The sequence below is a fragment of the Diachasma alloeum genome, unplaced genomic scaffold, assembly GCF_001412515.2.
Source record: "Diachasma alloeum isolate Michigan unplaced genomic scaffold, Dall2.0 Dall_scaffold_00276, whole genome shotgun sequence".
NCBI lineage: Eukaryota > Metazoa > Arthropoda > Insecta > Hymenoptera > Braconidae > Diachasma > Diachasma alloeum.
This window is the reverse complement of record NW_021680415.1, coordinates 1,022,858-1,043,918: the sequence shown is the minus strand read 5'-3', so window position 1 is coordinate 1,043,918 and position 21,061 is coordinate 1,022,858. Positions and strand designations below refer to the sequence as shown.

The window sequence follows — 21,061 nt, the reverse complement described above, 5'->3', positions numbered from 1 at the left end:
ACATTGTCTCACTTCTTTCTCTAGAGATGCCCTAACATTAGTGTTTAAACCTTGAAAATTTTCCTATTCATTCTCGAGGCCGTCAGACACGGATTGATGAGTTGACTAGTTTATGAAAAAATCGTCGTACCCGGAGATTCATGTGAAGACCCTGGAAGTCCGGATGTAACTCTAGAGATATTTAATGATAACCAATCAATACTCTCAGCTAATTCGCGTGGATCTGAACTTGACTATTTCGCAGGTACAAAATATACATCTGATAGTAATTCAACAATGTCGGCAACTGAAACGATTTTTCCATTTTTTTATGTAATGTAATGATGATAATTATTTCGGAGAATTCGGACATTTTTAGAGGAGTTTTTTCTTGAAAATCCTTGGTAACTTCGGTAGATAAACATCAGAGTTTCAATTTAACTATAGATTATCAAACATTTCGCAATGACTCTGTTATTTAAACGTTAAAGATTTGAATTTAATTGAAATAACCTTCGGATCTAAATTTCAATGGTCACCGAACGTGAACCTGCGAGTCTGGTCACCTCCGCGGGGATTCCCCGCCGTGTTATTTAGGGTCCAGCGTTGCCGAATTCACTCTGCACTGCCGGGCGCGTTTAGCGAGTTTCCGGCAACGCCGCGGGATGGGTTAATTTAAATTAAAACGGAAAAAAATAATTCGTCTGTTGAAAATAATTTGTTTTTTTTTCAAGAATTTCGTGAAATATGTTGTTCCAGAAACTATTGTAATTCTTTAGACACTTCAATTGACAAAGTCAATTTTTTTTTAATTTTTCCGGTTTGCCAGTTAATTGTAATTAATGAAAAACGACGCGAGGGGTTTCCCTCATATGGTGACCAATCTAGGATTAACTTTGGGAAAATGTAATTTGAATTCGCGTGAGAAAAATTTTTGTATTCAGTATTATCTGAATAAGATTCAAGTGTGTAAATATGTAAATGTAAATAAATGAGATAAATTTCTAAATGAGATAAATAATGGAAATTATTTTGTATTCAATCAAATAATGCTGAAAATGCTTTCTACCATTTTGGAATAGAAAATAAAAATAAAAAAATTCTGAATAATAAAATCATTGGCAAATATCTGATAATCTAGTCTATTTATTATCCCAGATGAAAACTCTAAGAACAACTTCATTCATTTTTCACACAGAAGTTAAGACATTCCTCGGCATTGGGAGAAAAAATTAGTTCTGCCGAAAAATTATATGTTCCTCTGAAGAGACCTTTTGTCGTGTTACATCAATTTACTTGTGGACAAAAAAGAAAGTTTCCACGAAAACATGATAATTTTCGTAGTAGTAATTGCTCTCGTGAGAAATTTACATGTCGTTCGAGTAAATACATTCGTCATACAGAGAATTATATGAGGCTCCGGTTTTATCAAGTGAATGTTATTGAGTACAGTATATCTTTGTCCAATAAACACTTATAATTTCCACGGAACAAATGACAATTTCAAGAGGAAACTACAATTTTATTGCCGATAACTGTGTTATTGGCAACACTAAATAATCCCGAGGGGACAATTTTTTTGGGAAAAAAATATTCTTTCCTCGTCAATGTATTCATTCTATGGTATAAACCTACGAAGTTCTCTCACAGATCAAATGATTGTCGTACAATAGATTATATTTTTTCCTCCCAACAGTTCGAATTCTTCTAGGGATATTTGCTGATGAACACGACAAAAATTCAATTTTTGTGAAAGCTATCAAATTTTCTTCTATCAAGTTGGTTAATTTCCCTCAATTAAATCTGTTCCACTCCATCAAATATTCTCGCGTGGAGCATATTGTTTTCTTACATAAAATGGCAACTTTCGTTGAAAAAACCCCTCTAAAAATCTTCGAAACATCAGGATGCCTCAAAAATCGAATTTCCCCGTAGGCCAGAGCATGCACAATGCACCTCCCGACCCCATTTCCTGAACGGCCATGTGAATGACATCCGCTCCTTCCATTATCCAATTGAAAGAGTGCCCCATCATGTCACCTTCATCCGTCTCCTCCCGTCACCAAACCGAAAGACTATTGTCCCCCGTCTTCTGCGTATGGCAGTTTGAGCTTCACCCACAAATGGTGAAAGACAAAATGAAAGAGAACAATTGAGAGATAACAAACAATCCGTCAAAAAATCGAACATTCGTTCTTAAAAATTGATTGTCCCATCACAAAAACGCAATTCGTGACGTTGGATATAGCTGGCACTGGAAAATTCTCCCCAGAAAATGTCATCAGAGTCGTTTCACGAGTGGACTCATTATCACGAGTGCCTTCAATTCACATTTATCCGCATTCGAAACCTGGAAATGACATTTTCCCCCTCGAGATAAATTTACACTCGCTTTTACTGAATAATGCACATCATCCGCGATTCATCTCTTGATAGCTGTGATGATTTCACTCGTCTGTTTCTCTAGTTTTCATTTCAAAAATCTCCTTCACGTGTTTTTTTTCAACACCGACTTTCAAGATCCCCCAGCCCATCTTGGGGCGTATTAAAGAGGAGTATCACTTGTCGGTGCTTCAACTTCGTTTGACATCGCTTCAAATAGCATTCAATGTAGTTCCGTTGGAAGGAACCCCTCGCTTTTTTTAATTGTCGACCCGATCAATTGATAAATCTGGTTGGCTGAATCATAAAAACGAGACGTTTGATAGACAAGACACTTTCATAATGTCTTGAAGTGCAAGTCACCAAATTTAAGACATTTTTTTCTGTCTCAATTCAAGACACTTGAGGACTATTCAGTCATTAGTCATTTATGACGGCAGAACTACAAGATATTAATCCCATTAAGACCTGGAATCATAAGATGTTTAGTGAGTTATCTATCTTCTTTAAATTTATTGACGTTCTGAATTTACTGGGAGGGTTGGAGATGCCAAATTAACTCAAACGTAGTACCATTGCTGGATCAGAAGGGCGTGAAAATGTCAAATGTTATTTTGAAGAAACCACTTTTCGTCAGTATTTTCATAATTCCAAATTGCAACACAATCGACCATTGAGAGAACACGAATGAAGAATTCAGAAGAAGAAATACGAAATCATAAATTCAAAACCCCTAAAAGGTCTGGAATGACTGGGCCAATGTCGAAATTACAGACCCCAAAAATGCCTTGAATCTGGAGCCAAAAGCGTCTCAATCAGACATTAGTTTTTCCAGTGCAGCCCTTAAACTGCAGACGGGGCATCCGTCCGGAAACCAATGACTCAAACCTGAGGATTCAATGTACTTCACTCCTCAACCTTCAGCAGAACCTCCCTCGAGTCCCCGTCCTGCTCGATTTCCCGCCGTTCATCCTCCAAAGCTCCGTCATCCTTCCCCACCTCCACATCATTCATGTTCTCCAACTCCGGCTCCTCCAGCAATGCATCATCCGCGATACATTCCTCCGAAACATTAGCATCATGAACTTCCGTCTCCTCAATCTCCACAACGTGACTGGAATCCGTAACACTCGATCTTCGTTCCTCCTTCTCCAATGATAAACTAGTGAAGTACTTCAATTCATATTCAGGTCCGCAGCCTTCAACAACAACTGGTGTGTTGAGTGAGTGTCTGCTGGCCTGTTGAGAGTCCCTCCTGTGGCGATCAAAAGATCTCCTCCGGTTATCATCGGACTTTGAGTGATTAAGCTTCTGCCGCTGTCGTCTACTCTCACCGGTATTTGCCCTGGACCTCACTTCAGCCTCATCCATGTACCTGTAAATTCATCGTCAAGACAGAATTAGATACACCGAGAAGTTTGGTGATTGATTTATCGTTGAGTGTAACTAGCCTGTAGTCAGCCCTACGGAAGTCCGGGCTCCGCCGGAACTCGAGGCTGGCTTTTCTACTTGATGACCTGTCGAACGACATGTTACGGAAATTCGGGGACGAGGTTTTACGGAAGTCCCTGGGCGAACTGCCGCGACTCAGGATACCCATGGCACCGTATTCATCCGTCAATCGGAGGTCTATTGAGGCTCTTTTGCGGGGCACAAAGTCGGGTGGATATCGGCTGTAAGCTCCCATTGGGCTGGCTATTGAATCTGGATAAATTATGCGTACGAGTTAGTACAGGGGATTCTGGGAATAGGGACATTTACTGAATTTTTTTCGTTTTATTCGACTGTTCATGTCAAATTATTGTTAAATTCGAAGTAACACATTGAAAATTGTTTCTTTATTGATAACGGAAATGATTCATAAATAATAATTTGAGACATTATCATCGAAACTTATTGAAGTGTACACTGACAGAACAAAATAGTTTTATCATGAAAATTTTATTTAAACCAACTATCATTTGGTTGGTAATTTCCAAATAAACAGAAGTTTATTTCTCTATATTATAAAAATCCAAATCGACTTCTGGTGATAAAAATTTGGTACTCGAAATTAAGACTGGGAAATTAAGGGTCACAAGGGGCAAGAGGGCCGGAATAAGGGTTATGAGGATCAAAAAAAGGGTCATGAGGGTTAGTGTAAGGGCTACTAGTGTCAGAATGAGGGTCACGAGGGTCGAATTAAGGTTCACAAGGGTCAGATTAAGGGTCTAAATAAGTGTCACAAGGATCAGATTAAGATTGACCTTTTTTAGTCATAAGGGTCAGAATAAGGACCACAAGTGGTAGAATGAGGGTCACGAGGATCAGAATAAGTGTAACAAGGGGCAGATTAAGGTTCACAAGGGTCAGATTAAAGGTTGCAAGATTAAGGGTCACAAGGGTCAGATTACGGGTCTAAGTGAGGGTCACAAGGATCATATTAAGGGTCACAAGGGTCATTAAGGGCCGTAAGGGTCCAAATAAGGGACATAGGGGTCAAAAACCGAAGGTCATTAACTCAAGGTCACCAGGGTTAAAATAAGATTTACGAGGGTTATAATGAGGGTCAGATTAAGAATCCTAATGAGGGTCACAAGGATCAGATTAAGGACCACAAAAGTTTTCTCTCCATAAAAAAAATTGTACGAAATATAGAGATGTTTTATCTCGAGAGCTTTCTACGTAATAACTGAACTGAAGAGCGATTGAAATATCCGTGGCTTGATTACGAGTCTGTCAAAATTGAGTTTCAATAATAGAGAGGGTTTTATTATTAAAGGGGTCAGGCGGTTTTCAATCCGGGCTACAAAATCGATCATCTGGACGAATTCGAGTGGCGTCATGAGTTATGGAGTCGGATGTATTCTTGGGAGGACAAGGTGGAATTTCGGGGGACGACAGGGTCAATTGAGTATCCAGAATCACAGGGGAGATCATTTATTAAGTGGTGCATGTCATTCGCAAGGTGATCAGTCTTGTTTGATGAATAATGAACAGATTTGGTGGGCGCACATCGTAAATCATTCCTTGGGAGATTCCGCTGATGGTCATTAGTATTGAAATCTGTCGGTGGAACCTGCCATTCACTATTAGAATTTTATTCTGAAATTTCCGGTGCAATTTTTGGCAGTTTTGATCAAGTAACAGTTTCACTGAAATTTCACGGACTTTTTTAACAGAAAATTCACAATTTGTTTTATACTCAATTCATTATTTATCTTTTGGATCATTCCTATTGATTTTTTTCTCATTCCGAATCATCACTATAAGTTTCCCTTCTTTTATAATTTTTCGTTTTTTCGTAGAAACTTCATCAGCTATATTTATAGCTATCTCTCTGTATTATAAAAATTTTAATTGACGTCTGGTGAGAAAATTCGGTACTCGAAATTAAGACTCCAAAATTAAGGGTCACAACAAAGGTCACGAGGTCACGAGGGTCATAAGGGCCATAAGGGTCATATGGATGTGAAAAATGAGAAAAAATGACAAATGTAGAGTGTTATACCTTACCTGTCACGAATATAGAACCTAAACGTACCCAAAGAAATAGGGGAGTGAGCAAATTGCTTAAAAAATATTAATAAGAGTATATCTAGTACTATTCTACGTAAATAAATAAATGGTCAAGTCTCATGACAAAAGACGTTAGTTGAAACCTTTTGTAAATAATCATTCTATCAATTTTTTTTTCTATAGAATACGAACATCTGAACATACTCAAGAAAAGTGGGGGTGGGGAGGGGGCGAGCGAAGCGAGCGAGGGGAGGGCGTGGCCCGCCCGGGATTGGTGAGCGAAGCGAGCAGGGAGTGGGGCTCCCTAGTAGTTCTACATACCTATAGTTATATATAACTATTTCTAACAACAGTCAATGCTATAGTAATACCTACAGACAGTTAAATTATAGGTGAATAAATTGGTGACATAATGTTACCTGGATTTTTCAAAAAGAAAAACATGATAAATTATTGCAAATTCCTTACCCGAATGATGTTGTCTCCTCGACAGAATTCTCTTAGCTTCTTCATCCTCGACGTCCTCGATTTTCCCCTGCCGAAGGAGCTGATGGCGTTTGGCAGTGTCCGATCTGTCCTTAATCTTGAGCGTAACCGGTCCTTTATTTGGTATATAGAGGTCCATCGCCATGGACACTTGACTGCCGTTCATCTTATTATTATCCAAGCTCTCCCGACTGACCCTCGGAGGACTGTACCCAGGATTATCCACGGAAACCGCGTGCCTCTGCAGAAGCTCGGGATTTAGTAACGCGCATGCCGCGAATTTCGATGTTTTCCGTCTCGACGGAGACTTCTTCATGACTAATGACGGTGCACTAGGACTCTTCTTAATCGGATGCTCCGGCACTCCCTTGTCCCCGAGGTTCTTCGAGAACCTCACGAACTCCGCGGTGAGGGCTTTACGGGATATCTCGTGGGTACTCGGGCTCGGGGTCCTGTTCACGCGAAAGAGACCCAATTGGTGGTCCCACTTTGTTGTTTGACTCGAGGTTGACCGACGCGGCCGCTGGTGGCGCGCGTACTTGAGCGTCGAGCCCTGGTTGAAGCGAAATCGCGCCGGCACGACTTTTGCCGCGCTATCGCGCGCCTCGAAGGTCATCACACATGCTGCCACTACGATGAAACCTGTTGGATTTTTTTATCAGTGATTTTATCGACAAATGAGGATGACGACGTGAGAAACTCGATGTAGGTGCGGGCACTGAGACCGAAACCTTACATTTGCATTCGTTGGGTAGTAGAAAATCGTGAAATTGAGGCTTTCCATTCCTTCGGACTAATTTATAAGTTTTAATGGTCGCGGGCTATTGGAGGGAGATTTGTCATGCATTGGAGATCGATTATATGTGTCTAAACAGGAATAATTAGTGCAAAAAATTAATTATTTATAGTTCATTTGCCCCGCAGACGCTTGAAGTGTTGAAAATAGTCCAGGGCCTCCAATTTTTTAGTTACAGAGAGCTTTTACAAATATTATTTTCGAATTTTTTATGTTAAACAAAATTTGTTCAAAATTTTTCAAAAGTTTGAAAAAAAACCTCTGTAGCTCAAAAATTGCAGCAATAAACAATTAATTGTTTGCACTAATTATTCGTTTTCAGACATATGTAATCGATCTTCAATGTATGAAAAATGTCACTCATGGTAGACTCCCCTTAAAGATTTTTATTTGGGAAATATACGAAATTCACTTGTAATTCGCACAAAATAGCTCTAATTGAACTGTACGTGCCGGGGCTTATGTTCGATTATTTGTATATGTGGGAGGAGTTCAAATTGACGGGAAACGTTATCTCCTTTATCTATCGCTTGAAATAATTGATGAAACGAAGATAAAAAATTGTTGCGTGTGGCGACACTTATTCATTCTTTCTTAATTAATATTTTATCATTTCTTCCGCTGAACTTTTTGAAATAAAATACTATTAATAACAACAATATTAGCAACACCGAGTAATTAATTCACAAGAGCAACACTAACTTCAGAGAAGTTCAGAGGCAACAAACTGAATGCATATCTGATGGAATGCATTCTAAAGTGAAAAATAAACACTAATAACAATACAACTGCACAACAATAATTGAACATTATAAAATAATAATAATAAATTATCAATTCCAAAAAGTTTGAGGAAAGAATAAAAATAATTCTGTCAATAATATTAATAATGAAAATAACAATAATAATTGCTATTATTATATACTATTAATAATTATTTTTAATTCTCGCCTTAAATTTTTTTCAATAAAGTCTCTCAACTAAACTTGTCAAAATGATTTTTTTTAATTATGAAAATCAATTCTAAATTATTAAAAACAATTTTTATTATGAATAATACTCGCGGCGGCTAGTGTAGTGCCTTAACGAGAGCCCAAGAGACGCGAGCCTCCATAGCTCAGGGGTTAGAGCACTGGTCTTGTAAACCAGGGGTCGAGAGTTCAAATCTCTCTGGGGGCAAATTTTTTTTTCTTCCATTTATCCTCTGTATCTCGACCTACTCCACATTGTAAACGTTAAATGACCAAAAGGACCAACGTGTGTCCTCGAAATGCCTTTTCAAATATTTTTTTATTCATCGCCCATATATTCACCGGCATATCACGCGATTGTGCGGATGCCGACGGGAGATGCTGAGTCGAATGCGCCTGGTATAACTGTTGGCAAAGTGGGGGATCGATTATTTGCCAGCGTCCCACTTTCACAAGAGTCCTTGCTATACGGCTTATTTTCTCATTCTCTGTATTTTTGACATTTCGCGAGGGGGGGGGGATGCACCAGACTGGCAATTTGATTTTATTTTTGGAAAAAAAATGGGTGACGAGTGCGTAGTTGTCAGGAGATTGAGGGCCATTGTTTCGTTGCAATTAGTGAGGATGTTTAATTGGTAAAAGTCACCGGTTTTTTTTAATGGCGTTTTCAATTAATTAAGAATGGAGAAAGGGGGGAGTGAAAAATTCACGAGGCATTTTCCGCGGCACAATGTCGCACAAGTGGAGGGATAATTTTAATTACTGTTTTTTTTAAATTAAAATTGAGTCACCTCCCACACCCATGACGATTGGCCCGGCGTAGCTCAGATTATTGAGGTGAAATCCCCTCGATTCATTCTTCACTTTAACGGTGATATTCCCTCTAATCTCCTGTGCCACGGACAACTGGTCAGCGTAGTAGCCTGGAATAATCGTATCATTGGCAATGATAATGCAATCCGCTTGGTTAATTGTCTGGTTTGAATTTCGATTATCTTTGGATGGGAATTAATATTGGGAAATTGATCATAGGTTGGGCGTTATAATGTGATAAATGGGGCTCACCTATCGTAGCCATGCAGGCACCCAATAGCATCAGTAGGAGGCCTATTCCCAGGGCTTTGCAGGCGTGCCACAGGCATCGCGTTGTTACTTTTCCCTTTACCACCTTGAGGAAATTAGGATTTAACATATTTTTATATTCACTGCGAATACTAGTGTCTTCAGGACGTCTTAAATTATTATTATTATTTATTTTTGTGTACGGGATACATAGCCGCATTGCAGAGGGGAAGTGATATACACATCATGTACAATAAGTGTAAATATAAATGCAGTTTTAACATTTGGAATGTGAATATGAATATAAATATGAATATGAATAAATTTTTTACGATTCCAAAAAAATTATTTTTATGGTGCAAAATTGATTGTTTATAAATTATTTATAGGAAATGCTCGTAATTTTCAAAAATTGCAATTTTTAAGGTTTATAATTTTTTTTCAGATTTTTTAAATTTTTCCAACGGTTCAATATCGAGATTCAAATTTAAACCTGCAAAATTTAAATAATAAAATCATTGACCGGAAACTTAGGGTCAAATGGGGTTAAAATGAAAGCTCTGATGTTCGACTGCAAAAGTAGACAAGCATTTTACTGGAGAAAAAATATTCAAAAGTACTTGGATATGCTTAAATATTATTCTAAGGAAAAATACTTTTCATCGCGATTTTTTATCACCAAAATTAGTGTATCGTTATATCTCTTTATGAAAAAATGAATGAAATATTTGGAAAAACAAATGAAACATCAGAACTTTGAATGCAAAAATCCTCGAGTAAAATAGCTAGAATGCATGTCTGAATGTCTTAATTCGAGACACTAGCATGTCCAATATTATTATTTATTTACGTAAGAAAATGAATAAATAAAATATAAAAATGAAAATAAAAAAACAACAAATTTGAATCGAATAAAGCTCTTCATTCAAACTTTATCCCTTCATTTCAATGAAATTTTTTAATTATATGGCCCAAATAATTGTAAAAAACTCCACATTCAATGTGAATAAAAATAAATATTAGTTTTAGTTCACGAATTTAGTTCAATGTTCATGAATATTAACCCGATATGGATATGAATAATCAATACTCCCAATATTCATAGAGAAAATTAATTGAACACTAATGATGCATCATTAAGCGATGCGAAGAGTTCTCCCATTCTTCTCGAATAATTGAAGCACGAGAAGTTCTTCCAAGTAAAAAAAAATGATGTTGAGAACGAAACCTTTGCCTTCTATTTTCATCCCGTAAACTTGGAAAGCTGTGTCACAACAACTTTCGGGAGTTTCAACGGCTCTTCAGGGTCAGTAAAGATCCTGTAAATGCGGAACACTGGAGGAACTTTTAATTGGCCCTCGGGGCTATCCTCCACTCGCAACATTTACAAGTTTACCTCAGTTTTTTGTGCCACTGGAAAATTTTATTAGAGGAATGAAACCGTGTAATGTACGGGAAAAAAAGGGTATGCGGAAAACTTTGTACATTAAATATTTGGATGTGCGAGTGATGAGATTTAATAAATTAAATGGGCGAGGCTGTCGGGAAAAATGTTGAGATATTTTTTGTGGTTAAACATTAATTACGAGCATTAGGAATTTTAGTAAAGAATAATTAAATTTGGCAATGAATTATTATTTTCTAAATATTCTCTTGTTATAAATAAAATATAACAAGAATAATGATTATTATTATCAATAATTATGTCTGTTCAAGCTTTTGGAAAAATTATTTTTAGGGGGAAAAGTTAATTGTTCATAAATTGTTCATCAATAATTCGCATTTTTCAATTATTTTATGAATTTTCTTATGAACAAATCTTCTGATTTTTTTTTAATGTTTGAATGTTTTAAAATTGAAACAAAAAAAATTATTAGAAAATTGTTTCGTTGAATATTAGATCCTCAAGTATTCTTTAGTAGAAAATAATGGCAATGATAAAACATTTTAAAACATAATAAAAAATACACATCATTATTCAACAAATTGGTTGTAAATTATTCATAAAAATTTTTAATTCTGGATATGGTTATTATGTTTGAAAAATAAAATTTAAAAAACTATTACAACATAATCATGATAAATCATTTTTTGAAAATGATAGAAAGAATTCAGATTATTATTGTAACGACGAGTCATCTTGACCCATTAAAAATCGTTTCCATAAAGCCCTAATCACGAAACCGTGAAGACACTCATCCGGCAGAGACCCGAGATCTCCACAGCAAATAGAAATCCCCCTAATGGTCCACCCCTTAATTTCATTAATCCGGATTTACCTGAACGTTCCAGTGAGCACCAGGTCCGCAAGCTCGCCTCTGTGTCCCTTGCCAATGAACGCTCCCCTGCGGCATCCTGCACTTCTGAAACTTTGAGTAGCTCTCTGACTTTGAATAAGTCGAGTGCAAAGCACACTGGCGTGCGTCCGATTACAACCCCGGGAGGATTATCAGTGAGGATCATCATAAAGAAATATTTCGACGTGAATGGAGAGGGCCTGGTCGTTACCATAAAGATTGATAAATCATGAAGGATTAAAAGCATTTACGAAGTTCTGCACTGAGAAAAAATTTGCTCTGCCGAAAAATCATACTTTCTGATTATGAAATTATGTCGATTATGAAATTGACTATTTTATTTTATCTTCTTTCCATTTCCGTCTTCACAATTAGATGAATTTAATTTTATCCATTCCTATGCTTATTATAGATATTTTTTCCTTTAATTCACAAATTACAACATTGAATGAAAACGAATCATGTTAGCGATCAATAAAAAGTGTTTTTTCGTGATCAAAACAAACACACAAAACACAAATCACTCGAAATCTCATTCGGGTGATAAAAAAATCTCTCTTATAGCCTTGAAAATTTAAAAAATCTGCTTTTCCCTTCATATGGTATAAGGATATCGGTACTCCTCATTCCTACGATCGGATTCCAATTATTATTATGAAAAGAAAAGAAAAAAAGAATCGGAAAGAGATAATCGGCTAGAAAATGGATTTGTTTTCTTGTTTTATGTCGCAGGGAACTTTGAATCAATTTTTTTCCTCAAGTATTAGAGGGATATCAATATTTCATCGGAAAGAAATTTTTAAAAAGCAAAAAAGTGGACGGGAAGACTTAAAAAATTAATTTTTCAATGTCTGGTAATTTTCAAAATCGATTTGATTTTCGAATAGTAAAAGAATACCCCTAAATTCGATTCCTATCCTTGTCCCTTGATAGAATAAATAGAATGACATAAATGGCAATGAATTGAAAAAATCACGAATTGAAGACTGAAAATTTTTAAAAAGGTATGTGCGATCGGTAAGAGAATGGCAGAATTTTTTTTTCATTTGTGTCGGTGGAAATTTTGAATCACTATTTTTTAGTCGAATATGGACGGGATATAAATGTTTTTGAATTTTGTCATCTAATTTCAACGAGAAGAAATGAAAAAAATGCAAAAAAACGTAGAGGATAAGAAATAAAAAAATTAATTTTTCAGTGTCTCCATAAAGTTGGAAAAACCGATATACTATTCGAACAATGAAATACATTCGATTCCTATCGTACCCATAAATTCAGAATCAGGGCGAATGGGTGGAGAGACGAAGGACGAGATGAAATTAAATATAGGGGCGGGTGGGGTAAAAGGGGCACTTTGGACTTTTTTTAATTATTCATAACTCAGAAACAAATTGATCAATTGAGCTCAGTTTAGGCTCGTTACAAAGGGAAAGAATTGTTCTTTGTATTGAAAAAAAAATTGTTAAATTTTATCAACATTTCAACCGCTCATTAGCATTTTTAAAAAAGTCAAAAGGGTCCGAGTTAACCTAACCTCCCCTATCTGGATTTTTGAGAGGGAGGGAGGGTGGACCGGGACATCCAAGTTTAGAATATCAAATTACGATGAATTTCGCATGTTTAAGAATTAGTAATTATAATGATAATAACGCAAACACCTAAATTTCGTGGTATTGTTCTCAAACATCGGGGAATGAGTGCCTTTCGAACGGTCTGGAGGAGAATCAGGGCGAATGGGTGGAGAGACGAAGGACGAGATGAAATTAAATATAGGGGCGGGTGGGGTAAAACGGGCACTTTGGACTTTTTTTAAAATGTTAATGAGCGGTTGAAATGTTGATGAAATTTAACAATTTTTTTTCTCAATACAAAGAACAATTCTTTCCCTTTGTAACGAGCCTAAACTGAGCTCAATTGATCAATTTGTTTCTGAGTTATGAATAATTAAAAAAAGTCCAAAGTGCCCCTTTTACCCCACCCGCCCCTATATTTAATTTCATCTCGTCCTTCGTCTCTCCACCCATTCGCCCTGATTCTCCTCCAGACCGTTCAAAAGGCACTCATTCCCCGATGTTTGAGCACAATACTACGAAATTTAGGTGTTTGCATGTCCGTGTGGATTTCCCTGGCATATTGTTACCTCGCGTACATCGATAGGGGTTGACACACCGACACATTTTATGTGAAAACACGCGCCAAAGGATATTAGACTTGGGTCTGGCTATTGTACACCTGAGGGAGAGACATGAGCGTGAAACAATTCCCACCCCCTCGCCCACCCCAGAAGTCTATTGTCACCGAGGCTGTTTGTCATGCCTGCTGCTAGCGGGCGAACACGCGGTCAGAGGAATCAAGATGATGTGAAATCTCACTCTTATCGATTCCACCCTATTCAATGTCCCTCCCAGATGCTGAGGCCTGATTTCTCGTCGTCTCTTTTTATTTTTAAACTTCCGTTTTATGCTCACGAATTGATTATTCAACGGGCTGAGGAGGGAGTGGGGAATTTAAACTGTTGGAAATAAAATAGGTGAGTGATTCTGCTCAATTTTCCACCGGTGGTTGCAGTCGGGTAGAAATCAATTCAAATGGTTTTGGGGAGATGCGAATGGAAATTAGGGACCTCCCGAGGGGGCAAGAATAATGGCTTTACTATTTGAATGCAGATTTAATGGGGGTTACAGTGATGTCTGAACACTGATCGTGGTTTTTTAGTTTTAATGAGTTTCTTGCTATTTATTTGGGTTGGAATGTTGAGGGGATTTTATTCTGCCATGAATTTGGGGTCCAGGGCATTTGGGAATTGGGTTTGATTGGGGTTTTATCAAAATCATTTGGAGAATACGATTTTTTATGTTTATTTATTGATGAATAAATGGAAATAAATAAATTGAGAAATTGAGAAATTCTAGGTGAAAGAAGGATTTCGTTGTTCGTGGGATGAATAAAAATAATTGTAGATTGTTTTATTATTGTGTTTTTATAAAAATAAATGGGAGAATCCTCTTTTTAATTTCTTTATTCATGAATAAATATAGCTAACAAAATTTAAAAATCAATGAATGTCTCAATTAATTGCAGGGAAAGGAAGTTTCAGAATATTGAAAACGGGATTTCATCATTCGTTGCATATTTATTTGCATTTTAATGTACCGTGAATTTTATTCGTTCGTGAATTGTGTATTGAATTCCGATTCAAGAGAATTTCTGATTAAAGTTTTGAAACTCTCGATGATTGTGGTTTTATCAAAATAAATGGGAGAATATGATTTTTTTATTGTTTATTGATGAATAAATAGAACGAAGTGAATTGAGAAATTAATGAATGTTTCAATTAAACACAGAAAGGAACAGTTTCTGAGTGGTGAATGAAGGATTTCATGACTCGTAACATATTTACTTGCATTTTAATGTTCCGTGAAGTTTGTTCTATGGTTATTTTGGCTTTTAGGTCATTTGTGAAGGTTATTCTTCCATCAAATAGCATTGTCTCTTGTTTTAGAAATATTTTTAATTTGAAATGAGTTCTCTTCCCTCATATTTTATGAATATTGCGTAAGTTCTCAATATTCATTCAAGAAAGCTTCAAACGTGAATCAATCGAATCTTTAGTGATTGAATTTATGTATTTGCTGTCGTTAATATTGGAAAAAAAATCAAATTTCTTAGACAGTTTACTAGTAATTATTGAGAAATCGACATTGGATTTAATTTAGGGAGAAAAAAATCTAGGTAATTCCGAATTCAATTGTAAATTCCATCAAATTCTGAATTTTTTCTGAAAATTCTTCAATTTACTTGGAATTTCTCATTTTACTTAAATTAATTGAAAATTCAAAACAGTATTTATCTTAATTTCCTGTCCTAATTAACTTTTATACAATAATTGAACGAAAACTCACGACTTTCATTGATTTGTTCCTGAAATTATAAATTTTCAGTGAGAAAATTCCTTGAAATTTCAGTGAAACAAAATCGTAAAAATTTCCAAAAAACGTCCCCCCAAAATATTTTGCAGCAGATAGCCGAAAATTTGTCAATATACTTAAATTTCCAATCAAAACACAGATATTCAGTACCAAATTATTACAAATTATTGTAAATTTTCAATTAATTAAAAATTTAAAAAAGTATTTTCTTCAATTCCCTATCCTAATGGTCTTCTATACAGTCGCGGACTTAAGTTCGTGAACAGCCTGCACTTGCATCCTATGTGTTTTGTTCATGAACTTTAGTACCCGACTGTACACTAATTCAACAAAAAATTACGATTTTCATTGATTTGTTCCCGAAATTACAAATTATTAATGACAAAATTCCTTGAAAATTCAGCGGAACCACAAACTGCATAAAAATTTCCAAAAACCATTCTGCCGAAATCTTTTTAGTACCAGTAAAAATTTTAATCCTGCAGTAACAACTATCCGCCGTTCTCCGTGATTTTATCTAATGTGTAACCCCTAAACAATTTACCCCGCTCCACCCTTCATTTCCCCGATAAACTCACTTTCTAGCCGCCCTTGATCGCTGTCCCAACACCCGCGTGTCACAGCATCATCATAATCACGGGTCTAGCCATATCCCTCAGGTGATTAATTAGACGATACCCTCCGATCCACTCAGTTGCACATCCGCTGGCACATCACCCCAGTGATGTTCGATCTCCCCCGTTGGCTGCATTTTTTATCCTCAAAACACAAAGCGTCAAAGGAGTCCATAATACTGATCACCAGAAGTGCCCCATTCGGGTAAAAAATCACTTGTATATTCACTCGCAGGGCGGCGGTCGAGCCGCGGAATTCCGTTAAAGATATTCTCTTTAATGAAGACCACGGGAAAGCCCTGGCCCCGGTATTTTCATAATAGAGGGGCTAGCCGCAAGTCCCGGCGGCCGACGAAGCCCTCGTGAAAGCTCGCTAGTGCTAATCATAATTTATTCCGCGCATTAATCCCGGATGATTCAACGAGATTAAGTGATTCACCACGAGGAGTTGATCCGATCGAATCCAATCGATCTGTCACTCGTCCGATCTCGGCAAAATCAGCATCACATCAGCAGACAGTCTCGCGGGACAAAGATCACTCTGTTATGTACAAAATAAACTTCACATGCACAGTATCACTTGGCATCGCTCATCTCCTTTAACTCCGCCGCACTATTTCGGTTGATTGGGGGATGATGCCATGTCATCTGGGTGTTGATGTCCGTGGAGATGGAGATGGGGGGCTGGAATTGCAGCGCGAGGCGACTTATTATTGGGGATGTGGAAGCAGAGGTCCTAGGGAGTGTCTCCAGCATCACCTGTTGGTTCGTGATTCCCGGTCGTAGCGACGCCGACCTTTCACTCGTACAATTCGCCACCTGTCTCGCTCCGGTGGAAGCTGCTCTGTAGCATCCAGCGCCAGTGCGCAAGCTCAATCCCCCAAATCAATGTGTTATATCGTTTGTTATTTTTCACTCACGGGTGTTGCGGAGGCATTGAAATGTTTCAATTTCGGGGCTTTTGGAGTTTTCGGTATTCGAAGTATGCGAAGATGCACGAACGAAAAAATTTAACAGAAAAACCTATCGAATTCGTTAGAAAATTCTGTTGAACTGTTCTATTAGTTTTTGGCCGATTCTATTGAAATGTTCAATAGAAAATATTCAGTAGGAAAAGTCAATAGAATTCAATTTTTCTATATAACTTATTCTATTGAGATATTTTCTATAGTATTTCCTCGGCTCAAATTTTCTAAGTTTTTTCGTCTGATTTTCTTGATGAGAAGAGGAGAAAAATAGAGTGAAAAAAACTTAGAAAATTTGAGTCGAGCAAATTCTATAGAAAATATATGAAGGGAATGAGTTATATAGAAAAATCGAATTCTGTTGACTTTTTCTATTTAATGTTTTCTATTGAACATGTAAATAGAATCAGCCAAAAACTGATAGAAAGTTTAATAGAAATTCAATAGAATTTTCTGACGAATTCGATAGATTTTTCGATTAAATTTTTTCGTGCGTGTGAAGATAAGGGGAGAAAATGAATATTGAAAATGGTGATGGATGTTGGGGGATATTATCGAGCGGAATGGAATCGTGGGAATGATGGGGTTGTAATGAAAATTGGTCTTGTGTTTAAAGTTTGAGAGAACAACCTAGCGAAGTCGGTAGACAATTCTACTGCATTTCGATTGAATATGTCTATTAGTTGCCGATTCTATTGACATGTTCAGTAGAAAATATTCTACAGAAAACGTCAATAGTCAATACTCAAATTTTCTAAGCTTTGTTGTTTGATTTTCGCGATGAAAAAAAAATTGAGTCGAGCAAATTCGATCGAAAATATCTCAGAGATTAAGGTATCAAAGTTTCACAAAAGAGTAGGTTGAATGGAAGAATCGAATTCTATAAACTTTTTCTATAGAATATTTTCTGTTGAACGTTTGAATAGAATCGGTCACAAATTAGTAGAAAGGTTAATTGAAATCCAATAGAATTGTTTGGCGAATCCGCCATGATTTTTTACTAAATTTTTTCGCGCGTGAAAGGTTGACCTCGCAGCGCGGGGAAAACTATAAACTATAACTCTTCATGTATTGTAATGTTTACAATCGCTCATTTTTTACGATCAGGTTTATTTTAATTGAATAAATGGATTTATTGAAACTGCTTGTAATAAAACTTTCAATTAACTTTAAGCTCGATTTTTATTTGTGACTTTGTTCGTGTCAAATGAAAAATTTTTTCGCTTTCGGGGGTTTTCGATTTTGTTCGAGTATTCGAAGATACATGGAGGAAAATAAATATTATAACCGTAGAAATGAAGTTGAAGTTGAAGAATTTTTAGTGATGGCCCAACTCAACAAATAATTCTTTAACTTCATCTTCACTTCTACGTTTATAAAATTGCTGAAGACCGCTCAAGCCAAGCGATTGTCATCTGAATTTTGAAAATAATTACAACGGTCAAATAAACTTATTCTGAAAATAAATATTAAAAATATTTCTGAATGAATGGGGAAAATTATCAGCTGGAATGTAATTGTGGTAATAATGTGGACGCAGTGAAAAAAAAAATGAATTGGTCTTTGATGTCTTGAATTTTTTTTCCCAGTGCTGGGAAATATTACAACTCTTCGTATTGCCATTTTTACTGCCGCTTATTTTTACCCTCACGTTCATTTAAATTGAATGAATGAATTAATTACGAAATATGTCTTAATTGTTTCTTTCACTCTTCAACACAAAAATGAAGTTGTTTTTTTAAATTCCATACCGCATTGTATTTCATACTTTTAAACAATATATGTAAACAATTTGAAGTTTACTGGGGGCACAAAAAATGAAGCCATCAAATGTGTTCAAACGGCTCGTGTAAAATCGATAGAAAGAAGATAAAAAGTGACTTCGAAAAACACACGTGTTTCCAAAGCTTCCACGTCTTTCAATCCAATAGATAATAGAAAAACGTGTGTTTGTCACCATGTACGCGCGACTGGAGAACAGCTACTCAAATAAGGGAAGTCGTTAACACGCGTCACCCTATCTACCCAAATCGACTCAATTAAGAGGATTTAGTTCTACGCAATTGCGTGATTTTGAATCCGTCGTAGAAATTTTCCCGAGATCGTGCTATTTGCACAAATGTGGCTACGTCAATAGTAAGACTACTATTCACCGGAATTTCATATAAATTGACACCGGGATTGGTTCAACCATCAGTCAATGGTTAATCACCGAATAGAGGATCCCAAGTAGTAGACAAAGATGGTTTTCAAAGTACTGTGCCTTACACTTCTCGCCTGCACTCTTGCCCAGGCTGCGCCAAAGCGCGACGGGAGCGTAAGACCATTTTAAATATTTTCTACCGAATTTTTTTATGTCAATTTGACTATTTTCTCATACATTGTTAAAAAATTTTGGCGGAAATTTCCGGTACACTGTTTGTAAATTTTTATCGAATTTAATTACCGCACTGATAGACTGATTAATTTATTCCGAACGAGATTCGTTAATTATTAACGAATGGTAGAGTTGAATATCACCAAATGAATATTCGTTAACTCCTCAAATGTGTATTTGTTAATTATTAACGAATAAACATTTGGTGAGACCGAATAGACCCTCGTCTCAAACCAAATCCTTTCGTTAAGAATAACTAATCCTTTCTACAAGTGCACTGATTCAAGGAGTTTCGTAATTTTTATTAAATTTTTTGCATGTTCTGATTTCCTCTCCAGATCTTTATCTTTGACTTTGGCGAATTCTTGGAACGAACCGACGACGCTGTCTCCAAGATTTACAATGAGAACACAAAGATTTTCCAAGACAAAATCACTAGAATTCGCGACGCTGTCAAAGAAGGCGTGAGCGCGACTGGAACAGTCATCAAGGCTGATGCGGAGCTCCTCGCAACACCTTTTCGATACGGAAAGAAAGTTTTGGAGAACGGTGTGGACATCACTGATATCAACGATATCAAAAGGTAAGGAAATTAAGTGATCAATAGTTTTGTAATTGAACTGAATTATCTTGGAAATTCCGTTGGAAAAGGCTTCTTTACACGGAGAGAAATATTCAGTAAAAATTACGGAACAATTCACGTAAGCCGCAATGGGGAATCGTTTTCCGGCAATTTTTATAGGAATGAGAGAGAAGAAATCTGAAACGTTCAGTGAATTTTCAGGTTCATCACTGAACAAAGTACGTAAGTCACGTAATTTTTCCCGAAGAAGATCTTACAGAAACTTGCCGATTAATTATGCCTTCAAAATCAAAAATTCTTGAACGTTCAACAATTTTTATGAAGCTGGTGAGTTATTTCTACGTTCCGTTCCGTAAAATTTCTCAATCGTTGATGGAAAAATTACGGAACGACTTGTTGTCCCCACAGCGGTGAGTCATCAGACTAGTAGTTAATTTTTCCGGAACAAATCGTAGAATTTACGTGGCGATTCGTACAATTTCAGTTCCGACTCACACTTTTTATTGAATTTTACTTCGCTCGCGGATCACGTTTCGAAACGTAATTTTTACGTTTCTTTTCTGGTAATTTTTATTGAATTTTTCTCTCCGTGTAGTTCTTTGTGAAGAGCCAAACTACTAAATTCTTTTCATTGAACTCTGCAGCAAAACCGGAGAGGCTTTCTCCGAGGTTATCGATGAGAATGCAGACATCCTCACCGACAAATTTGAAAAAGTAGGCAAAGCTGCGGAGGCCGGTTATGATGCCGCTGTGAAAAATGTCAAAGCCAATGTGGAACTTATCAAAACACCCGTCAGATTTATATCTGAAGTAACCAAGGGCAAGTCCCCCGATGACTCTGCTGACGCTGAGAACGAGGAGTTGGAAGACTAAACCAAATCAATGAATAATCTTGCTAATAATTGTAAAAGAAAGAAAGTGTTGTTTTGAAATGTATCCATTGATAAGACATATCAATAATTCAATGTGCCAATAAAGGAAATGATAAAATCATTCGGTAGTGTTCTATTTTGTATCAATTGGGGGGAAACTTCACCTTCGACCATAAGTGGTAAAAATTATGAATAATAAATAACTCAATAAATAAGAATAAAAGAACCAGTTAAACTCATAAAGATCATA

At 36.5% G+C, this 21,061-nt stretch overlaps 1 protein-coding gene and 1 non-coding gene across 2 annotated transcripts; one reads left to right on the top strand and one right to left on the bottom strand.

Annotated features, from left to right (window-relative positions):
- Positions 1-1,733: 1,733 nt before the first annotated feature.
- LOC107037957 lies at positions 1,734-16,059 on the bottom strand. Its single transcript, XM_015256796.1, has 7 exons — positions 15,979-16,059; positions 11,454-11,543; positions 9,178-9,280; positions 8,904-9,035; positions 6,328-6,987; positions 3,758-4,065; positions 1,734-3,723 (listed from the first exon to the last, which is right to left on the bottom strand). Exons 2-7 carry the CDS (start codon positions 11,526-11,528, stop codon positions 3,268-3,270), a joined length of 1,734 nt encoding a protein of 577 aa, XP_015112282.1. The 5' UTR covers positions 11,529-11,543; positions 15,979-16,059; the 3' UTR covers positions 1,734-3,267.
- Trnat-ugu lies at positions 8,248-8,320 on the top strand. The gene has a single exon. It is a non-coding gene; the product is annotated as a tRNA-Thr (tRNA).
- Positions 16,060-21,061: the final 5,002 nt, after the last annotated feature.